Genomic DNA, 23,913 nt, shown 5'->3' with positions numbered 1-23,913 from the left:
ACTCTACTCCCTGGTTGCCGTGGATGTGTGGTGATAGGAAAGGAGCTCAAGAATCAACTGAAACTGTGAAACAGCCGGCCTTGGGCAAGACAGCAAAACACGCCACTGTGCTAGCTTCCTTCTTAAGCCCATTTAAAACATCACAGCCGTTCACAAACATTTGCCTACTCTTTCCACGAAATACTAGCCTCACGCCATGTAGGGTGGTGTTCCTAGCCATGGGGTGGCTATTGAACACTTGAAATAGGGCTGGCATAATTGAGCTCTGGACTTTGACTTGATTTATTTTAGTGAACTAAGCCACATGTGGCTAAGAGGGCAGACTGAGCCATGTCGGTAGGGACCATTTCCACCATCTTGTTTGGTTGGCCAGCACTCTAGGTGGCTTCTAATTTAATGACAAGCTAAGCATGGTTGAGAGAGGAATCAGGAGCATCTAACTCACTTCATCTCCTGATCATCAGTGCAAAGTCGTGGTTGACTTAGAAAAAGGGCCTATGTGCTTATATCAATACATGCATATGGACGGACACTCATGTCTGTGTCCCTCACAGCTACTGCAGGGCTCCTTGCTCCTGTGTTTCACAGCCACAGATTAACCCAGAGGTCCTTATTGTTGTTGTTGTTTTAAAAAAGATCTGTACTATTTCTTCCTTTTCCTGTAAGAAGACACTGGTTGACATCACTGTAGAAATGTTTTCTAAGTGTCTCCAGGTAGTATCACACCTGTTCTGTACCCATCGTTGCCCAGTTCAGTCTCCATGGTTGTCTGCTTTACAAAGAGGGGAGAGGAGCCACATTCCTGGTCCTTGGCCCTGAGGTTCTGAGAGGGCAGTGACCAATCAGGGAGAATCCCTCCATTGTGGTTTCTGAGTGAGAATAGCTCAGTGACAGGACAGCAAGCAGCTTACTCCAACGTGCAAGGAGGATTTCAGTTTCAAAATATTTATTTAAATAAACTTTGTGATTTTAATTTTACAGGAAAGACACTGGAAAATACTGTACAACTTTGATCATTTATATATTCTTCTTTTTAAAAAGTGACTGCTCTTTCTTTACATTTGCCTGTTCCTTTTTTCCTCCTCCCAAGAAATCAAAAGAATCCACTTAGATAAACACCCCTCTGACCATATCTGAGTGTAGACCAGAAGACCAGCACAGGGGATCCCCGGCCCCAAGCCCATGCCAGTTTAGAAGGCTTCTTTATGAATCCTCTTCAGAAAAAAGTTTTAAGAGATTTATTTTATGTGTACACGTGTTTTGCCTGCATGTGTACATGTGCACCATGTGTGTGCCTGGCACCTGGGTCTTCGACAAGAGCAACAGGTGCTCTTGACTGCTGAGCCATCAGCCCCACTGAAGCCTCTTATGTTCTCCACTGATTCACCCTCCCCAGATGGGTCAGGTAGACACAGGTCCTGAGCTGCCCCCCCCTTGACTATTTGTGGCAGCTCTGGAATGGACTACAAGGGGGAAGAGGTGGAGAGTCATGAGGAATGAACTGGTGTGCATAGGGAGAAGAAGCTCTAAGAGAAGGATGGAAGAGTGAAGCAGGGAGATAGGATACCAGGTTCTGCTCTGGGCCTCTGCTCCCCAGCGCAATGGGAGGGGCTTATCACTGCCTGCACCATCCTAGGTGTTCTACAAAGGCTGTCAGAGAGGTTGTGAGGGGAAGGGGTCAGGAAGTGGTGATCCAATCAGGGTTGGGACTCCTGGATTCTAGGATATGGAAGCAACTGAGAATTGACTTTCTGGGTGCTGCGTGACAGGAACTGGTTCAAGTCCATTTGATCAGAAAGCAGTAGGTACACTGTGCCTGGAGACAGAGGCCTTGTCATGACATCAGTGACAACTGACTGCTGTCTTAATTCAAACTGGCAGCCAGTTGTCACGGAAACCATGGTGATTGTGTGGTCCTTGATGCTGGTGATCCGTTCTTGCAGACCGTTCGTTACCTGACATCCCATCTTTGCTGTCTGGCTCCACCTCTACCCAAGTCTTCTGCCTTAGGGAGACTGAGAGTTAGAGGTGGGAAGGGCACCTAATGGGTAGTAATTGACAGAGAGGGGCATGTGGTATGCGGAGAAGCCTGGCCATTGTGTGACATGTGGCAGACAGCCAGGTGAACTAGAACAAGGTCCCCACGTGACAGAGGGGCAGAGAATCAGGAAGTGCTGCTCTGGTCAAAGGCCTGTGACATTGGGGTTTTGTAGGAGAGAGTGAATAAGACTCCCCTGTCTGGTAGAAGACCCGGATGTGAGAGCCACCACAATGACCTGAAGTAGCATCATGAGTACCAGGTAACCCACGTGAGCAAGCAGAATACAGCTTTCCATTCCCAGTCTCATCACATTCAGGGGCTTTTCTTGCTATTGAAATGTCATAATTTGAATATGCCGTTAATTAGACAGTGATTTGCCACTTTTCTATAATGGTCTCCATGGGGGAAAATATTTAAAGAGCCCCCCCAGTATATGTGTAAATGAGGTGTTAAGAGTCCAACCCATTTCCAAATTCGGGATTTCTCTGCCTTCATAACGTGGCTACAGTATAATCAAAACACCGAACAGTTTGTTCTCTTAGCTGTAGCCTGGGCGAGGAAAGGCTCTCCGCCACTCAGAACAGAGCTTGTAGGCATGTCCTCAGGTACCGCAGGGCACATATGTCAACACAACCCTGCTCTCAATACGTAGTCTCATTTTTGTAGCAGTTAGTGGGGTATCTTAAAAGAGCAGGTCACTTGGGGGGAACCGTGAGGTATTACAAGTAGAACATCATTGTATAACCATCCAGTTACAAGTACCTACTGTGTACAAGATATTTGCCTGAGCATCAACATAAATAGCAACGAACGACTTTACAATTTAATCTTCCATTTAAACTATGGCTTCTGTATCCCACCTCCAACACACCATGCACTGCTACAAGTACAGGGGATTGCTTCCAAGGTGTGTGCTGCTTTTGAGACTGGACTTGGGATGACCTTCCATCTTTGCTTTCTGGAAACCTTCATCCACACAGAACATAGCTAGCTCATGTGGGGCATCTCCTTACCCGTACTGTCTGTGTATTCATTGCATGGGCACATAACTGCAGCCCGTTGAAGAGAATAAATGGGTTTCCATGGCTTTCTAGTAGTCACTGCCAAGAGCTACTCATCGCTGCTTAGGAAAGGGCACCTTGCTGAGTAGTTATGGGGTGATGTCCCCGAGCGGTCTTGGGGGACCACATTAAACACCTGCCAGTGCTAATGAGAACCTTGTCATGAGCTGCAAGCAAAGAGCTTTGAATGGATTTGGAACCATACTTTAAACGTTTAGGCACAGGTGAAAGGTCAGAAGCATCTAGGAACCACTATGTCTGTATCAATACACACTGGGGTGGAGGACTGTACCAGGCTCCTGGAATGTTCAAATGTATCTCCAGTAAAATACTATGTCGGTAGAGGAATAGGAAAGCACCCATCTCCAACCTGAATGGCATATAGACACCACATAGGGCCTTGCATGGTTATTAATTGTGCATACGTGCCTAAATCTGGACTTGTCTTCCCATAAGACATTTCTGCAAGTATGTATATTTGAGCAAAGTACATATTAAATGGCCACATGATAAACAGAATATACTATTCCATGTACCTGCTGTCCAAATATACATACATACAATGGCTGTGTGTATATACTCAGACTCCATCTAAAGTGCATGTATACATGCTTTCTGTGCTTTTGTGATAGAGTATACCAGAGACAGTGTAATACATGCTTGGGACTACAACACAGGTCACTGTTATTGGACACATAGCTGCCAAGACAGGGGAAGAATTGTCCATATGCTCCCATCCATTGGGATGCTGGGTCTGACATTTGCTCCTTGGTTGAAGTAATCTGTAGGCGTGAGTGCATCACTGTTAAGGCTCCTCCTGAGTATCTGTGGTTAGAAGGAGGCTGGGCTTGAAGGGGAGGACACTCTGCTTCCTTGCTCACTAGATAGGCAATGATGGCCTCTTCTCCATCTGGAGAAGTTTGGGCTGAGCAGAGATCCAGAGGTCTTCATCCTTCTTTTTCTTCTTCTTCTTTTTCTTCTTCTTCTTGTTTGGGTCTGGCTGTTGGCCGCTCTTGGGTGGCCGGCTGCAGCAGCAATGGCAGCAGATGAAGAGGAATGTAAGAACCACCACCAGGGGCAGCCCCAGGACGACAGCTAGACAGACGGTGTTGAAGATGCCCCTTTCGTGTCTGGTCCGGATGGTTTCCCAGATAGAGTTGAAGAAGGAACTATTTCTCTCCATGGTGCTGGGCTAGTGTGGGGCCAGAGGATCCCAATTACCTGGCAAGCCCTAGGCTCCACAGTGCTGGCCACTTGTAACTGATTCCTCTTTTGGCTTCGGGGTTGAGCATGCCACCCGGAGCACCTGGAGAGAGTAAAGCAGACAATTCAAGAGAGAGGCAGAGGGGATGGTCCTTCATTTTTAGTGTCAGTGGTTTTATGCTTAGAAAGGAGAAGAAATCAATGATTTGTGGAGCTTTTTGAAATATTGAGGCTCAATAAACAAAGTCCGTGTAATGTAATGAGTCAATAACTATTAACCCATTCTTATAATATACACACATGATATTTGGCTTAGTACAAAAAATTAATATTGTATCAGTCCTGGAACACACTAGGTGCTCAGCAGGTTTTGGACAGATTAATCAGTGTGCACCATGTGTTTTCTGGTTAATTCTCCCCCTATCTCCTCTAAAGTGACAATTCTCAATCTTTTCTCAACCATAGTTCACCTGGCAGGTAATGAGCGTGTGTTTCCCATATGATAACTTCATGTATGATTTATCGTTTGTGATGCTTCCTAGAGCTTATACACAAGAAGACATTTCCTCTTCCCAGCTAAGAGTCCTCAGTCCTCATCTCACCACATCCCTGCCACTGGGTGCTTGCCCTTTTCCCCATTCCCTACTTCCCCCCTCCTTACACCCCACTCCTGTGTCTGGTCCTCTCTGCTCTCTACCTTCTCTGTCTTCATCATCCCACTTGCTACTTCCAAACAAACCTTCCCAGTCTCTTCCCTACCTGGTCCTTTTTTCCTTGGGGAGAGAAGCCTAAAAGCCCCTGGGAACTGATGCTTAGGAACTGGCATGGGGCCCCTATTCCAAGCTCAGGAGACGGGGTCGTCCTCCTATTTTTGTATAAGTAGATTCTCTTTCTTTGTGCTGCCTCCTCTCCACACATACCTTAGGGAACAGCTCTCAGGTGTAAAGTCTCATTAGGTCCCATGGATTTTGGAATTTACTGGTTCTCGTATTCAGAGATAACTTTGGGAACAGACATGATTCAGAGAAATGGAGGAAACCCCTTGCTGTGTAGCACATTACCCTGGACTCAAATAACAAGAATAACTGGTTCCCAGGCTGGAGCCTTCTGGCCAGTTCTTTCATTTGAGGATGACAGATGCGAGGTCTAGACTGGTGAAGCTGGATGTCCAAGGCTACATGGCACTGTAGGAGCACCCAGAGTTTTGGATAATAAACCCAGCATCCTCTCAAGGTTGATAAACAGAGGCTGATAATGACGTGAATTATATTGCATTTCCCTTGGCACTTTGCTGACCAACAGGGTCTCCACAGGTCAACCATATAGGCTTGAACTTACCCTCACCCAGCTATGGACTCCTGAGCGGTTGGGGCGTCTTTTTAAGTGAACTGTGTGTGCGGTTGGGGTGTGCTGTGACTATAGACAGGTGAGCCAGGAGGCCTGTGTATCCCGGGCTCCAAATTCTAGATTCGTTCGGGTTTGGTTCTGTTTCTCGGAAGCTAAAGGTGTGCTTTAATCTACACAGTGGTAGATTACAAGGTGCCCTAGAGGCTGTCCTAGAGGAGGTATAATTTCTTGGATAACATGATCTATAATTGTCCTATATACTCAGTGGCTTCACTGACCTGTTCTGCTGAAATTTGGCCTCAATCCAAGTGGTGTTATTTGTACAGATTGGCATCTATTAGTGTACCCCATAGCCCATGGTAACCAAAGTAATGCCACGAAAGTACAGCAATAATTTTAGCCCATTTTTAAAACCACTTAGCATGTGCCAGGCATTGTTCTAGGCACGCTCCGTCTATTAATTCACTTCACTCCCACCGACTCATTATTACCATGTGCAGCGAGTGCTATCAATCTCTATCCTTTAGCTAGAGATGAAGGTATGGGTCACAAGACACACGAGTGGCGGAGCTGGACTTACTCATTCTGGGAAGTGTGGCTCCAGATCTCCAGTGAGTGAACTGTTCACAGGCCTCGCTCCAGGCCTCCTAGTCCTTTGTATGGAATTAACCCATTTTTGGCAAGCAGCCCAGGATTTGCAGACCCTTACAATCCTTGGCTGTTCCTCAGACTGACTTAAGCATTTATCCCACTCTACTGTAAAGCAGTCTGAAAAGAGATTGATTTCCCAGTGTGAGACACTTCCCAAATGTATAAAGAGACCCAGAAGAAAACCCAATTCTGTCCTAAGTGCAGGTTTACAGAAAGTGTAAGTCAAAACTAAAATCAACATGCAACACACTAAGAAGGACTCTGGAAAGCCTTGTCTTCTCACTGGGGCATTGCCTCGGTCCCTGGGAGGGCTGGGGGCACTCATGATGTGGATCTGCCTATACTCCATTTCGATTCCAAGACTCCAGGCTCCCTGGAGAGAAAACTAACCATTGGTACAAGCCATAATTCCACAGCACCTCCCAGACACACCACACACACACACACACACCCCATCACTTCTCAGACCCCCACCAGTAACATACATACACACACACACACACACACACCATAACTCCCAGTCACACACACAGACACATACACATACATACACACATGCCATAACTCCATTACCCCTAGTCACATACACACATAGACACACACACATCATAACTCCACAGCTCCCCTCCCCCAGCCACATACACATATGCCACAACTCCTCAGGCACCCCCTGAGTCACATGCACATAAGCCATAACTTTACAGGATCCTCCCCCTGCTGAGCTACCCCCAAAGGACTTCTCTTCTGAATTTCCCTTGTCTTTTTCCCATAGTCCTTTGCATTGCCTCAGTCTTGTGTACCCAGCATGTTTTGGTTCATCTAGAGCTGTGGTTCTTGAACTTTCTAATGCTGCAACCCTTTAACACAGTTCCTCATGTTGTGTGACCCCCTGAAACCATAAAAGTGTTTTGTTGCTACTTCATAACTGTAATTTATCATGGTTATAAATGGTAATGTTAATATCTGACATGCAGGATATCTGATATGAGACTCGCAAGGGGTCTCAACCCACGAGTTGAGAACCACTGACTTAGAGCAAGTTTTCTGTTCTGTTGTGGGAGGATCTGGGTAATCTCTTCTCAGCTGATCCCAAACATAGCCGTCCTGGGACCAAGGGCTCCTTGCACAGTATCTGTGATTCACGTCTGTGACACCAAGACCACAGTTACTCATAGACTGTTCTACACCAGGTGGTGCCGGGCTCTGCAAGGAGAAGGGCGTCCAAGAGAGGAAGGACACTGAGCCATGAAAAATGTTAGGGCAATTTCCAGCCACTTAGAAATTATCTTAAAGATAATAGGATTTTGATTGAGAACTGGGCAGAAAGGATATTTAAGCATCTCAGGCAGCGCAATGTCTAGAACATGAATGGAAGAGCAGGCTGCTTTCCAATAGCCCGAAGCCCGGAGTGGGAGAGGCGGAGACAGGAGAGCGGTGAGAAGGACAAATGGCGGTTATGGTGGAGAATGGGCCTTATGTGGGAGTGCTGCCGCAGTCACCGAGATCCGAGCTGACATTTAGGAAAAGATCACAGATCTGAGAGGCTCTGTAAAATATTGAAAGAGAGCCCTTTATCCATTTAACAAACATTTATTGGACATTTGATTTGTGCCAGAGTCTGGGCCGGGCATAGTAGATTCAGCAATGAATGACAAAGTTATAGTTTCTGACACCAGCTTTTAGAGCCCAGGGCAGTTATTATTATTGAAGGATTGTGTCATCAAAGACAAATATAATAAGCAAATTCTCACTTAGATTGCTTAGTTGGCTGAAATAGAAGCATGCATTTGAATTACGTGTTTATCTCAACGTCCCAGGCTCTCCTACCTTCCTTCCTTTGTCTTAAATGCGTCCATCCAGTGGCACCTAAATTAGCCTTTGAATAAATAGATTTCTTTTCAACTAAAGCTAAGTCAATAATTCACTTCTGCATTCTTAAAGGTACTTGTTCAAGTCAGTTCTCCACACAGAGAAAGTACTCATTAGCATTTAGGAGCCCAGTCTGGGAAAAATTCGATTAAAAGGTATTCTTTATATTTTTTGATCTAAGAATTCTTGTCTAGGCTCCCTAGGTTCCTTGCTGAGCTCTGCTAATCTATAGCATTTCATTAGTATTTATGAGCTTTGTGTTATTAGTGTTTTCGGGAAACAATCAAACATCTCCTCAGTGGTATGAATGAAAAGTTAGGGCTTCCATGGGACAGTATGCAAAGGAAGTCACACATTGGGCTGAATGTACTCGGAAGAGCCTATCCTTTTGTTGCTCTCAAGTATCACTGCCATAGAAACATCATTCATCTATTCTTGTAAAGTGAACAATAGGTGCCAGTCTATCTACGCGTTTGTGCTTGTGGGGCTGGGTTTGAAAGAGAGAGAGAATGGGGGAAAGTTACCTTCAGTTCCCTAGAAACAAAATATTCTCAATCTCTCCAATCCTCTGTAGTATCTGGCTAGGGAAAGAGATCTTCATTCGTGGTTGTTTCTCCCCCAGCTTCTTTCTGCCTGAGTATGAGGTGATGTTGGGAAACACAGTACTAGAGCCAGAGGATCTGGGTTTGAGCCTCAGATTAACCTGCGTGACCACAGCAAGTTATTGAACCTCAACTACAAAATGAAGCTAATAAGCATCTGTACGGTGCTGTGAGGTCAAAACAGTCAAGCCTATTTCATGCATTTTGTAAAATGTAAACTATGCAAACATGATCCATAAAACAGCAGGTTCTCTCCAATAACAACAGGTTAATTCCAGCCATGAGCTTTCGCTTCCCATCCTGAACCTCCTAGCTCCATCCTCATTGTTAAAGAAGCACTACCTCAAAAGCTGGTCCTCAGGGAGGAGGCTTTCAGTTCAGTTCCAGCTCAGGGACCTCTGGATCCTGCGTCTGAATTATGATGTCTTCAGCAATAGGGACTTACCTTCCACCTCTGGGAGGTAACCCAGGGCAACAATAATAGGTTGTATGTTTTGTAAATCTCTTGGACAATCTTGGCCAACAGCTCAAAAGGGGGCTTCTAATACCTGGTACTGGGGTTTTGTTGGGTGGTCTTTGGTTCTTGGAGGGAGCATTGTCAACCCAGATGGGAAATTTTCATTTAAACTATATGCACATATTTATGTACAGATGTGTGTATATTATAGGCTTTTTGTTTTAGTTTTTTGGTAGATTGTTACTAGTACATTTCCTTATGACTTTTTCAGACATTGTTATTGTTACGTTACCCTTCTTCTATATTTATCTCTGTCCTGATTCCTAATTGGTGCCCCTCCATTGTTCTCATCTTTACCATCAGATTATTTGTACCTAACTATTCCCTTCTTTATTTTTCTCACACTCCCACCCCAGACATGGTCCCTTTTTAGTTTCCTGGTTTCTGCAGTTACTCTAGGCTATGTACTCACATCTGAAGATTTGGAGGTAGGAGCCTCAGATGAGAGAGAACATGTGACATTTGTCTTTCTGTGTTTGGGTTACCCCACTCAGTATGATCTTTTCTAGTTCCAGCCATACATGTATGTAAAGCTCATGATTTAACTTTTCTGAACAGCTAAGCAGTTTTCCATATGCACAACAATATCAGAGGAAGCTTCCAAAGGAGGGAGGGAACCCAACTAGCAACCTTACCCAGCTATGACACTATGAACCACGCAATGGTCAGCACAACACAATAAGCATTTGGGTGCAGTAGTAGCACACATACCTTGGTGGTAACCAACAGTTTCCTATATTGGACTTTTAAGACATTCAACAAGAGGGAAACCATGCCTGGTACTAGAAACCTGGCTAACTACCTGGGGCTATTGGAGTCATGTATTTTGGAGGAGAACCCCACCTGCTGCTTTACTAAACCAGCATAAATCCTAACAGAAAAGTTATGGACCTAATAACCTCCTATGGGCCGGTAAACAAACACTGGACAGGAAAGTTGACTTGATTGATAACACCTGTGGGCTATCAGGATCTGGAAGGGAGTCCAAAGAATAGTGTATCCTCCTAAACAAAGAAATTTCGCTTTCTCTAGAAAACATTCCCTCCTGACAATGTGACCATCCCAGCCTCCTTTGGTAATTGTCACTTTGAAACTGCAGGGGGACTGATTTGAAGATGGAATCTTCCATTCCCAAAGTCCCCTTTTCTAGAAGCCCAACCCTCTGCACCACGTACCCTAAGTCTCTACTCCCAAGGATAGACTGGTATCCTTCATCCTTCTGGTTGAAGAACAACCTCCTCCTGGAAAAGATTTATTCTGTCTTCTTTCCACATCCTCTAAATCAGTCTGGTTCAACACTTACTACATTAGAATCATTCATCTTATATCCACAGATAGTAGTCCTCACCCTTCATAAAAACAAACAAAATCCTGCTCTTTGCAACAGGGGGGGAGACCATGACTGAAAACCACTTCCAATCAAAATGCAGAGCGTTCCATATCTACAATACAACTCCTGCACTTAAGGCTCAGGGACCATTGTGGAAGAGGAGACGGAAAGAGTGTAAGAGTTTGTTGTGAGATTGTGTCTTTATGAATGTTAGAAGCGACACACACAAAATCTTACCAACATGACCACCTAAAAATGAGCTGAAGGGCAGCTAAAGTAGACGGAGAAAGCCCATGGGGCTCAACCCTACATAAAGAGCTACAGACAGCTAAGGAATTCCAAGAGCGGGAACAATAGTCTTCTCCAGAGAAGATCATGCTGATTGGTTATCCAGAACCAAATGATTAGCCCTGAAGACATGCATACAGATAGCAGACAGCAGCAGTTCTCAACCTATGGGTCGTGAACCTTTGGGGTCAAACAACCCTTTCACAGGAGTTGCTTAAGACCATTGGAAAACACAAATAGTTACATTATGATTTGTAACAATAGCAAAATTACAGTTATGGAGCAGCCAAAAAAAATAATTTTATGGTTGAGGGTCACCACACCATGAGGAACTGTATTAAAGGGTCGCAGCATTAGGAAGGTGAAGAAACACTGTTTTTTTTAAAAAAAGTATTTTTATCTGGCCTACAGGCCAGAAGAGGACATCAGATCTCATTACAGATGGTTGTGAACTACCATGTGGTTGCTGGAAATTGAACTCAGGACTTCTGGAAGAACAGCCAGTGCTCTTAACCGCGGAGCCATCTCCCCAGCTCAGGGAGCACCACTGCTGTACAGACTGAGCAAACTGTGTTTACATATTATGTATCTATGTATTATGTAACAATTAATAAAAAAAATGAGGTCATGGATTTGAAAGGGAGCAAGGAGAGAGGTATATGGGAGAGTTTGGAGGGAAGAAAGGGAAGGGGGAAATGTTTAGTTATAATTTCAGGAGCAACAAAAAAAAATTTACAAAAAGAAGCCCCTAATCCCACCGAATGAAAGAGGCCTCACAAGGGGCTTCAATGCTTGCCAGCACCCTGCAGGTCTGTGACTTTAGTTATAGACTCAGGCATCCAGAGACCAGGAAGAGGAAGGTCACCTGAGGGGAACCTGCTGGTGTTTAGAGGTCTGTTAAGTTCACAGGCTCACTTCAGGACAGTGACCGCATTTGCAGGCCAGTGCATAGGCTCACTTCAGGAGAATGACTGCATTTGCAGGCCAGTGCATAGGCTCACTTCAGGACAGTGACTGCATTTGCAGGCCAGTGCATAGGCTCACTTCAGGACAGTGACTGCATTTGCAGGCCCAGTGCATAGGCTCACTTCAGGAGAATGACTGCATTTGCAGGCCAGTGCATAGGCTCACTTCAGGAGAATGACTGCATTTGCAGGCCAGTGCATAGGCTCACTTCAGGACAGTGACTGCATTTGCAGGCCAGTGCATAGGCTCACTTCAGGACAGTGACTGCATTTGCAGGCCCAGTGCATAGGCTCACTTCAGGAGAATGACTGCATTTGCAGGCCCGAGCCTTGCGACCAGGCTTCGGGACCTGTGGGAGGGAGTACACGGGTGTGGTTCATTCCTCAGAGGGTGAATTCAATCTCTGAGAGCCAAAGGTGGCTACAGGGCTACGCCCAGGGCTGGGCTCAGGCTGGGGTGTGCTGTGCCGTGAGAGCGAGTGGGACTAAAATGAATGTAGACTCTGTAAAAATGATGCCACGCAGGCATGAGAAATCAGACTGGAGAGGCTGAGGTGTGGAGAGACTGGCATCAGGACAGAGGATGATCGTATTGGAGAGGGTGGGATAAAGGCCTGGATCAGATGTTCTCCAGATGTGAGGAGGAGAACGTACAAAACATGAGGACATGTTCCTTGGCTCTACTTTTCTTCTAGTTCTGGTCTCCTGTGAGAAGTCTGAGTGGGCACAAGCATGCATGTGCATGTGTGTGTGAAAATATAAATACAGTTTTTATCCGTGTGTGTGTGTGTAAATATACAAATATACATTTTCTTTTATCCACAAAGAAGGAAGAAGAATCCCATCGAGAAGTTCCTGACTCCCACCATCTCTGATTCCTTATCCCACCTTAGCCACCCAATCCTCACCCCGACTCTCAAACCACACATCTTACAAAATCCCCGTGGTGGGGCTGGGGAGATGGCTCAGTGGTTAAGAGCACTGCCTGCACTTCCGAAGGTCCTGAGTTCAATTCCCATCAACCACATGTAATGAGATCTGATGCTCTCTTCTGGCCAGCAGGCATACATGCAGACAGAATACTGAGAATACTGTATACATAATAAATAAATAAATCTTAATAAAAATAAATTTAAAAAATCCCCCATGGTTATGACGTCACACAGTTCACCAAGCAAGCATCTCTGGCTGTGAGGAAACAGAGTAGAGCCTGACCTAGTGATATCAACTCTGCTGACCTGGGTTGTATTTTAGTGACAGCGCTACCCTCTCACCTGGGATAAATAGGTACTCTCTAATTCATGGAAGAACCGTGTTGAACAAAACTTGTTGGGTGGTGGCAAATAATCTACATGCTGAACATCATATCTGTTCCTGAAACCCAGTGCTTGACATTATAAAAATAAACATTTTCTCCAATGTAATGTACTGCTTCACATAACTAGTTCTAAAATAAAAGTTGGAGGCTTGTTCCTGCCCTAAAGCATGCATATCCGATATATGACTAGAAATTGATGGTTGGAAGAAAATAGATAGTGTTTCCCTCTAGAATCAATGTTGCAATTATGGTTACAATTTTGAACAAAAATACAAATAGATCATCAATATTGAAATGATTACGGTACCTAGAGTTCTTAAAAATTATCAAAGGTTACTTTATTAGAATGTGCTTCCTGGATTAGAAGAGCCTTGAGATGGGCCACCGGGTGAGACTCCTTTAGTTCACTAGTGAGAAGTCTGGAGTCCATTGCTGGAGGTCAGCCACGAACAATTTGTGCAGTCAGAACCAGAACCTGTATCTCCCTCTTCTCAGTTCACTTTGCCAGGCTTTCTCCAAAGAAGTCCTTAAAAACGGGCACCTAGGAGGTGTTTTGTAAAAGCCCACCTACGTGTTGCCTTTCTGGATGTGGATCATAAGACTTTGCGGCCCCTTTATATTTCTAGGGGCCATGGGAATGGTGCTGGTCAAGGTCCTCTTCTTGTTCTGCATACTCGTATGGCCAGGGAAGGACAGCATGGGCCCGGGAACAGTGGGGATGAAGATGTCTCTGAATGAGTATGGGGCAGAACTTAACTGTTGTGGGAAGCCACTGACTTTGGCCCCCACCAGCAGTGAGCCCATTCCAACCAATACAGCTCATCTTGATTATTGCTTACAAGACACATATGATTAGTTAGGTCTACAGTGCTCCTTGAGAGCAACTTTGGCCCAAGAGTGGGTCACCTCCATGCCTTAGACTGGTGGTTCTGAGACCAGATGTCCTGGCTTCAATTCTGGCTCTTCTGCTCATTAAGTGTGCCACATGGCAGGCCAACCTCTCTCCCTGGGCTCGATTTTCTCACCTGTAAAATGGAGCTGACAGCAGAGTGTTCTGAGAAATGACTGCGCCAGTTGGTAGAGTGTCTGTCTCCATGTAGCAAGATTAATAAAAACCCAGAGACAGATGTTGGGGTTCAACCTGAAGACCAGAAAAGCAAAACAGCCAGACACTGGCTCTTAACTCTACCTCAGTCTGAAATGGCGATTCTGCCTCCAGGAATCTCAAAATGAGACTGTGTCTGAGAGCTGTCTCCTGTTTTATATTCCTCTCTAGTGCAGGGTGGGGTTAAAGGTGCACGCCACTATTGCTCAGTTTCTATGGCAAACTAGTGTGGCTACTGGGATTATAGGTGTGTGCCACCTGCCTGGTCTGTAGGGCTGACCAGTGCATCTGTTTTACTCTTTGAATTTCAGGCAAGCTTTATTGATTAAAACACCAATGAAATAACACTACATCATTGAGTCTACCTAGGCAATAAATATGATGATTTGACCTCAAGCAAAAAGACTTGCTGGCTAAAATAAACAGCCCTCAGCTGCCCAGCTAATGATGATTTTGCTTGCCCTTTAAAATTTCAGCATGTTTCTGATATAATAATTTTGATACGCAAGCCTCTAAAAGAGACTGTCTTCCCCTCTCTCTAGTTTTCCTGGAACATGGAGGCTCTTTCTAAATTTCTCACTCCCTGTTGTTTCTCTGTCCAATGATCCCAGGAATTCATGAATGGGCATCACTTAGAGGCAGAGAGACATCTCTTCATCATCTTCTCATAGCCCTCACCTGACAGTGCAGAATGGTACCCAAGTCTGCTTTGCCACCTCCATGTGACACTATCCTTTACCGTCTCTTCTTCTCCCCTTTTCCTCCTGCCAGAGTACTTAGTGAGTTGCGTGTCTGTGCTGATTTGCATCCTAGGCACTGCTCTTGACTCCTGGGCAGGAGAGATGTGACTGAGCAACTTATTCTCCACAGGGAGAAGACAATAAACAAGTGAGCCGAGAAAGAAACCCAAGCGGGTCCTCTTTATACAAAGGAAGTGATTACAGTGGCCTCTGCAGAGGTGCCTTTGGGGGTGACAAAGGTCCACATATGCACAGAGACAGGGACAAAGACCCCAGAAGGCGGGAGCAACAAGGGCGGGGCTCTTCCGGGAGAAAGAACAGGGATGATGTCCACAGGTGAGGGAGGTAGCACACTTGCCAAAGGTGAGCATTTTCTAAGCAGACCTTAGTGAGTGAACTCAAGCCCTGTGTGTGGGAAGAGGAGGAGAGGGTCTGAGATGAGCAATGTGCCCTCTTCAAAGCCACCGCTGTTGCATTTGTCCAAGTGCTCAAATGAGTCTCTAGTTTTTTTTTTCTCCCTTAATCTGTCTAGACTCTAAATGTGACTTGTATCCACTGCTTAACCCTCGGTGATGGAAACCATGCTCAGCACAGAGGACCTACTCCTCCTTTCCGCCCAGCCTCATCTTCTACCCCACTGGCATCTCCTTTCATCACTAAGTTCACTTCCAGTTTTCCCCACTGCAATGCTCTGCTGTGTTCTATCTGCCCCGTGTCTCCCCACCTCCTTCCCTCCATCCACTCCTCAGGTGGACTCCTGGCCATTCAGGCCTCGCCTTGAGGTGTGACTCTAGATCTCCTGTTCCCCCACAAAATGATTGCTTTTTCTTCTGAGTTTCCACAGAGGCAATTACCTACCAGAGCCCTGATCTCAATGCATTATAAATGTGTTTGCTTTGAAAAATTACAAGGATTCAGAAAAAAATGCAGAGGGTTATATAAGACTCAAACACTCCTGTGTTTGTTGACTTGTTTTTCATACTCACCTTGTCGGCTCCTGAAAACAGTGATTCTCACTCCTCTGTTTGGCCTGGAGATCTAGCTTTGTTCTTATCATATAATAGGTGATAATGAATATTTGACATGTAAAGGTTTTCTGTGGACACTTAAACGGAGCAGAAGAATGACCTCATCATCTGGATTCTAATTCCAAAATAGCCTCCACACTTATCCACTTCTCTGCACTAGATCACTGCTCCCCATTAATTGGGTTACTGCAGTAGCCTCCCCCGCTTTGCCAGTCTTTCTGGCTCTACTTTTCCCTTGCTCTAATTAGTTATCACCACATGAACAGGCCAGAGTGCACTCGTCCCTAACTTATGCTTCATGACACCCCACCACATGAAGTATGAAAGAGAAATGCTATATCATATCCCACAGATTACCCCATCACCTGCCTCCTGCCTCCATCATCTGGTCCCTGTTTTCCACCTTCTAGCCCCTAGGGGCCTTCATCATATGTACCCTGTCTGCATCATCTGGTCCCTGTCTCCATCATCCAGCCTTGTTTCTGTCTCTGACATTGTATTGCATTCCTTTCTGTTTCATTCACTGTGTCCTATCCTGGGATTCTCTACCCGCTCAAAACTTTTATCTCTTTGCTTGGCCCATGTAATCTCAGAACTTGATATGAATACTTCATAACATTCAGGTCTTACTGCAAATGAATTTCAAATTTCCTGCAATGATACCTCAGTAAGGGCCTTCTCGTGGCATCTTGTCTCATTGCCTTTGCAGGATGACTCACTTTGAAATACCTCATTCACTCTGATTCTTTCCTCTGTCCTCCTCTTCCTCTTCATCATCTTCATCGTCTTCCTCCTCCTTCCCCTCTCTCTTTCTCTCATCCTCTCTTTCCTTTTATCATCTCATCCCTAACTACATGATTTCCCGTACATGGAGATATACATGTTTAAAGGCTGTCTTTCTCCTCTGGAATACAAGCCGCAGGAGAACAGGGCCTTTCGCCTGACTTTTTTATTTGAATGCCTAGACTTTGGCAGTAGCCATCTAAATGAATGAACTTCATCCAGGGGCTCTGAAAAGAAAAGGGAACCTGACTGGACATGATTCGGTCATTCAGGTCACTGGAGAAGGAACAGAACGGAGTGTGTAAAAGGTGAGCACTGATCATAGCTGAACTTGGATGATAGCTTAGCACTGTCCAATCAGATCCTCCAGCCATAGAGTTCCTTTGAGAGGGGAAAAAACGGACCACGAAAATCCCATTATCAGGAGAGCAGTTGGGAGTGTTGTATGTTTTATCAGCTTCTCAATAATCACCTGCCTTCCATGTGCTCAGTTGCAAAGGGCCCATTGTAGCCGGGACTTCCAGATAACAAGGGACCCTTCCTAATTACTGTCCGCTCTATTTCAGGTTCAGCAGAAGAGAAAATTAAAAAGCTCTATTTCACTTTGGGTTCAAATGAGTCAATCTCTCAATCAATCAGGTATTAATTAAGCCATGGTAGTTCATACAGGGAGAGTCAGAGATAGCCTCTTCTTAAAGATGATACCGGGAAATAATTAGCGAATAATTTAAGAACAAAGAAAAGAGTTTAAAATGGGCTTTATTTGGACTTTCTTTGATTTTTTCTATTGTGAAAAAAAAATAAAGTCTGGAGTCTCCAATTCCTCTATTCTTTATTTCTGTCTTGTTTCCTCCCCTTCCTTTGCTCACCTTTTCATTATTTCCAAAGGGTCCGTTCCAGAGGCCTGAGAACAGCCCATCCCACTCGGTCCACTCCCAGACACAGTCCCTGGCATGCATGACTCTCTGATTCCTTGAGACACCAGCTGTGCTCATGTGGTAAGCACAGACTCTCCAGTCCATCCATGGCAAGTCGACACCCCGAGATCATAAGGAAGATGCCTCCTCACCTTCCTTCTTGTAAGCCAGAAAATGTGTACCACGGACTTTGTGTCTTTGGCCAGCATGGTGGAGGGTCTGGGAGCAGTCACACCCGTGCCGTGTGGTCAGCTTTTCCTGCTGGCTTACGGGGTGGGGTGTTTAACCACGGTGCAGCAGCATTTGGCCCTGAGTCTGACACGGTGCCTGGTGGAATGTGGACGGACAGCAACATCTATCTGAGTGACTAACCAGGTGAAAGGCATCCGCGGTGCTGTGCAAAGCACGCACTACGATGGTGCCTTAAAATGACTGCGAGGGGTGAAAGCAGCCTAGTATTCTAGAACATCTTTTATTAACAGACCATTTGTTCTGATCCCTGTTGGATCAGTTTTTCACTGAATTGCTTTCAAGGGCACGTTAGCCAGCTCCCAGGAAAGCAGGCAGCTCCAGTTGGCTCCTCTCTCTGCTATCTCGCTGCCCTGATTTCCATCCGTTCCCGATCCTGGCCCTCCCATCAGCCCCCTGACCCCCAGGATCTAATTTCTTGGGGGGTTTGCTTTGTCCATCACTCTCAGTCTTTCTCTTCTTAGTTTCAGCTCCAACACTCACTTGTCTTCATTTGAGCCGGCGTCTGCCTTAGATGCTTCAGAGGGTCAAAGCCTCCAAACAGAGCACTGGCGAACGTCCTGGCACCTTTCCCAAGAACAGGCGATCTGATGAGTCGAATGCTACCATTTGCTGAGGTCTGACTAAGTGCACAAGTCTCTTCTCCTCCCCTTCCCCGCCCCCCTCCCCTCTGTGTGATCAGGCCTTTATATCAAGGCGGAGTTACACAACCCAAGGTAATTCTATCTCCATTGAGGAAACTGAGGCCATCAGAGATTAAGAAACCTGTCCAAGGCCATGGAGCTACCAAAGGGCAAGATGAGGTTTCAATCTAATCCCAGTGGAGCACATAGGTTCTGCTGCAGCTGCTCTGGTGTGTGATCTCCATCCTCAGGAGACCAAGGACTTCAGTTTCTGGACCTTTTCTGTCAGGATGATGGTTTCTCACCCCCTTCAGCATCCCCTTCAGCATCCCCTTCAGCATGGGAGAGTTTCCACGTAGGCCACAGCCTATGGAAATATCCCGATGGCACTTAGGTTGTGATTTTAAAGGGGCTTATATTTTCAAAATTTAGTTTTATTCATGTATGTGTCTGATTGTGTGCCACCTGCTTGCAGTGCCCATAGAGGCCAGAAGAGGGCATCAGATCCCTTGGACTAGGAATCACAGGTGGTGCTAGGAATTGAACTTAGGTTCTCTGCAAGAGAAGTGAGTGCTCCTAACCACGGCACCAACGCTCCAACCCTAACTATACATCAGCAGGGGGAGCCTGGATTTGAGCCAGGGACCTCTGGAGCTGCTGTCTAGTGCTCTATCTCCTGATGGGGCTTGAATTTTTAACAAGACCACACAGAACAGGGGGGGAGTGCAAGCCAACACCACGTATGTCAGAAGGCGATGGGCCTCTAAGGCATAGACCTTCATGATGGGCACAATGCCCACTTGTATTCCAAGAGTTAGAGCCGACACACCTATGCTTTGTTATGCTGATGATCGGTCACTTCCCCTCTTGGCTTACATAACATCCTCAGTTTTTAGCTAGCCCTACTACTGAGCTGCACTTACATCCCATGAATGCATCGTCTGTGGAGCTTTGAAGGGCCAGAGCTCTCTCAGATCCCCATTTTATCTAGTCGTGTTCACTACCTGGTCCCTGGAGGCATTTCAAGCTTGCAGCCTGAATTATAAAATTCCCGTTGGAGGGACCACAGTACCTAGTCTCTGTGCTGCCATCTCTGTAGAGAGGGCCACGCAGCAGCCGGGGAAATGTAAAGGAGGACAAAGGGCCAGGCTGTCTGAGCAGCACTCGCCTCCTGGATGACAGAGCTTGCTCTCTGGTCAACGTGAGGAATGATAAAGATGAGGTATGGTATCGAAGGAGGTGGTCCACACACAGATATCCCTGGGCTCAAACGCTGGTAGAGGGGGAAGCAAAATGACTATGAAGCTAGGGGTTACAGGAACCAGGTCTAGTTCCTGTTCAGTTGCCTTCCATGTCTTTGACCTCAGACAGCATCAGTGAAGTTTTCTGAATCCTTGCTTTGTCTGAGAAACAAGGTTATTACCTGCCGTGGATAGTCCTCAAGATTCTTGTGAAGAACAGACAAGACATTCAAAAAAACACTGGGGGTGAGGGGGATCACAGTTGAAATGCCAGGTAGTGGCATTTTAAGGATAACGCAAAAAAGATGGGATTAAACCTAGAATTGGAACCCGGAGCTTTTCTCTCCAGGGCAGCGCACTACCCTTCCCCACCACTCCTTTCCCCAGGTCCCCTAGGAGTCTCAGTCAGCAGGAGCTAGGTTTCCAAGGCCGAGGATCCACGAGTGCACACAGGTACCTCTCACACTTCTGTACGTCCAATCAGGGCACTTCCTGGTCTTAGTCCTCACAAAGTCTGGAGCCACGGTCATGGCGAAAGACCTCCATTACCCAGCCCTCACTTTCATTCTTCACAAGTGGTTGGTGAAAGTTTGGAGCCAATATTTTTGGGTGTGGTAAAGTAGCTAGGTGAGGTTTTACTTTTGGAAGGCGCAAGCCTCTGAGGTCATCCGTGAGTCAGGAGTGGTTAGGGTGGGGTGGCAGCACTTCTGTTCCATAAATAAAGGGAGCCTTCAGCTCCTGGGGGACTCCAGCCCCTGCTGCTCAAGTCTTCCAACTTATATCCTTTAGGAGGGGAAAGTATGTTTTTTTTTTCTTTTTCTAAAGCAAGAGGTCAACCAAACACTTATGTGATTCAAGGGCTCCTACACAGGTGGCAATTAAAAAAAATAGACCCTAAACTAAAAGTTACATTTTTATATATATATATATATATATATATATATATATATATATATACCAGAGAAGGGCATTTAGAGTTCCGCGAACTGCAGCACTAACAGAAAGGCAGACTTATTTCTTCTTCTCGGTGGTGACAGAGGGAGGTTTTCCAGGCTGGAAACTAATGGTGTGGCATAAATATACAATTATGCGAGCTGAAAGCTGTACAGATAGGGTTCTATTTTCCTTCCCATTTCCCCCCTTCATTTCATGTTCACAGAAGTTCAAGGCAATTAAAAGTCAAATGCTACCTTATTACAGTGTCGAGGCTTAAAACGCCCATGCCAAATCGGGGGAATGGGCAGAAATATTGTCATTTCAGTAATAACTCAGCCCCGTGGAATGTATAGCACCCTCCGTCACCAGGCTTTGGGTCACAGCCTCCTTTGTCCCGGGGAACTGTGGAGAGGTTGAGCCCTCACCTGTCCTCTGCATGGGTGTAAACCCGTGTCTCTAAGAGAGCATGGAGGCCTTTTCCTTGTGATCATTTTGATAACAGTTGATCAATGCAAAGGGCACATATTATTGAGCTAAGATACTGAGTACAACCAAGTGCCAGGCAAATAGCATGTCTTTGCCCTACCATGCTAGTACTCTTTATCCCAAAGATAGGACATTTCTTTAGTCTCAGATGCAGCTGCCTCCTTGTTAACTCTACCAGCTTCACCCCTTCCCTTCACCCCTTCCCGGATCTACCCCGTGTAACAAACAAGTGCCTTCTCAAGTCTGAAATGCCTTTTCCAAAGGAAAACACAATCATAGGAGTCCCCCTTCACCCAAGGCTCCACTTTCTGCCATCAAAAATCATTACTGAGAAAATTCCAGAAATACACAATTTACCATTCTGAGGCTTGTCATGACATCCTGGCCAGTGTGTACAGCTAAGGATATGAATCATTCTTTTGCACTGTCTCCACACTGTCTATACTATCGACTTGTTACTTCCTTAGTAGCTGCTTGGGTTATGAGACTGTCTGCTAAAGCATGGCAGTGCTATGTTCAAATAATTTTTACCTAATAAGGACTCATATAACAAGGGAACTGATGTTGGCCATATATATTACATATATATATATATATATATAATATGCTAAAATAGGTATATATCTTAATAGAATCAAATTCAAAATTAGATGTTTACCTCATCTGGATTAGGTAGATAACATGTACATTATATGTAATATATATGTGCATGTGCATCTTTTCAATATATTACATATAATAGTAATATTGCAATATATATTGCTAATAATATATAAATTTATTTCAGTATATTATGATTACTCTATTTTATTATTTTTTTACTGCTAGTGTTTTACCATGACTAATTAATAAATTAAAATTAACTGCAGGTATAGATAATATAGACAGAAGATAGATCAAAACATGTGCACCTTCTTATTGTCCTCTCCTACCACTTGCTCCAGATGTCTAAATGACAGGAAACACTAGGGACCTCAGGTCTCATCATCCCAGGCCTTCTATGGTGTGGCCACAAGGTGGGCTATCTTCCGGCTGGGTACCAGCCTTTAGATTTTCTCTCTCTCCAGCACTCAGACAGCCTTATGATAGCAACTGTCATGCTGTTGAATCTCGAAGGAATAGGGGTGGGGTGGGAATGCTTACTGGAGAATGGTCTGAAGAGTGGGTCTGGACCCACCTGTTAGGAGGCAGCAATGGCTCCTGGGGATGAGGGTTGGCCTGGAGCAGCCAGGAAGGGAAATACGTGGTAATGCAGGTAGGCTCCGTATTGGGAAGTCTGTGGGTCCCAGGCCTCCAGCTTGGGTTTTGACTTTTTCTTGGTTTTATTAGCTTATACTCTTGTGAATTCCCCATGAGTCAAAATCAAAAACCAGCTAATGGACAGTCAAAGAGCCACAGACTCGCAGACAGAGACAGGATGAGCGGGTATGACTTACTCGGTATGTGTCTTGGGACAGTCACTCAGTTGCTCTGGGCTGCAGTTCCTCTATCTCCACCATGCGGATAATCTAGAACACACAAAGTGCTTGTATGAAGGTAATGTTTGTACTGTTTCTCTAGAAGACAACTGGAGACATGGACTGGCTTCCCTCTCTATCTTTCGATGAAGTTCTAATGAGAAACATGCACACTCCCTAAAGTCAGACACTCTTTGTGGTTGTGATTGTGATGCCCTTCGCACAGGGTTTTCCAGGTGAAGCAGGTGGCGCTGTGACCCGTAGCCAGGCTTCCAGCAACTGTATATGCAGTCACACTTGGTATCGTTCTGGCAGGTGAAGACACGTGACAAACAACAACAGCAGTCACTCCTTGGCTCTGCCCAAGGCCAGAGCAGCCTAGAGTCCTTGGGAGAATTATTTCAGTGATTGGGGGGGGGGGGTCCTCCCTGCATTCTTCCAGAATGGAAGGATAGTAGATCATCACTTGGCCTAATTCCAGAGAAGTTCTTTCTGCCAGGGTAGTGAGCGGAGGCCTACTTGATGTCAGGTGCTGGAAATTTGAATCCTTATGTGCACTCTGGACCAACAACATGTCCACCCTGTTGAGCAGGTTCTGATATGCGCATTCCATCCATCACCGAGAGGCAGCGGGGCTGCTCATGAGAGCAAAGGGAGTGACCCTCATAGCTGCCCTCTGGTTGTTCTGTGATGTTTGTGGATTAGAGACTACTTATGAGTCTCCCTTGCCTGTTTACTGAGTCCCTGTCATAAAAATAACACCACAGTCTCCGATCTTTACATTCAGAGAGGCTCATGGTGCCTCTCATATCTGTGCCAATGCAATATGGCATTTGAATTGTTTCCTTGTAGATCATATGGATTTTATGTCAAGAAGTGTTAAGTATTTACTATGTGATCAGCATATGTTAAAGGGCCGGAAGGGTAAGAGCTATGACTTGGTTTGCCAGAGGGTGGGTCAAGAGGCGCAGCACTGGAAGCCTCGGGTTTCCCAACAGTATCAGGTAAGACAGTACCAGCATTGGCTCCACTCATCTTCCAGTATTAATCCCAAAGCCCACAGTGATATACGTGTGCATTCTTTGTAATTTGAAAATGCCCTGCAGAGTAGCTTTTATGGTTTTGAGAAAGAGTTCTTTTGCATCCCAGGCTGGCT

General features: G+C 45.5%; 1 protein-coding gene across 2 annotated transcripts in view; it reads right to left on the bottom strand.

Annotated features, from left to right (window-relative positions):
* Positions 1 to 929: 929 nt before the first annotated feature.
* The window catches only part of Kiaa0040 (KIAA0040 ortholog), a 36,156-nt gene continuing 13,172 nt past the window's right edge, over positions 930 to 23,913 (bottom strand). Inside the window, exons 2-3 of one of the 2 annotated variants that reach the window (XM_075988363.1) lie at positions 22,737 to 22,808; positions 930 to 4,408 (exon numbers count right to left, since the gene is read on the bottom strand). In XM_075988363.1, the coding sequence (XP_075844478.1) occupies positions 3,983 to 4,285 (303 nt within the window). In that variant the 5' untranslated portion in view covers positions 4,286 to 4,408; positions 22,737 to 22,808 and the 3' untranslated portion in view covers positions 930 to 3,982. The remainder of the gene's footprint in view (positions 4,409 to 22,736; positions 22,809 to 23,913) is intronic. The other variant, XM_075988365.1, reaches the window with a different exon arrangement.

This window comes from Microtus pennsylvanicus, chromosome 10, assembly GCF_037038515.1.
Source record: "Microtus pennsylvanicus isolate mMicPen1 chromosome 10, mMicPen1.hap1, whole genome shotgun sequence".
In the NCBI taxonomy this organism is placed as follows: Eukaryota; Metazoa; Chordata; class Mammalia; order Rodentia; family Cricetidae; genus Microtus; species Microtus pennsylvanicus.
The sequence above is the reverse complement of the archived record's forward strand: the minus strand, read 5'-3'. Positions and strand labels throughout refer to the sequence as shown.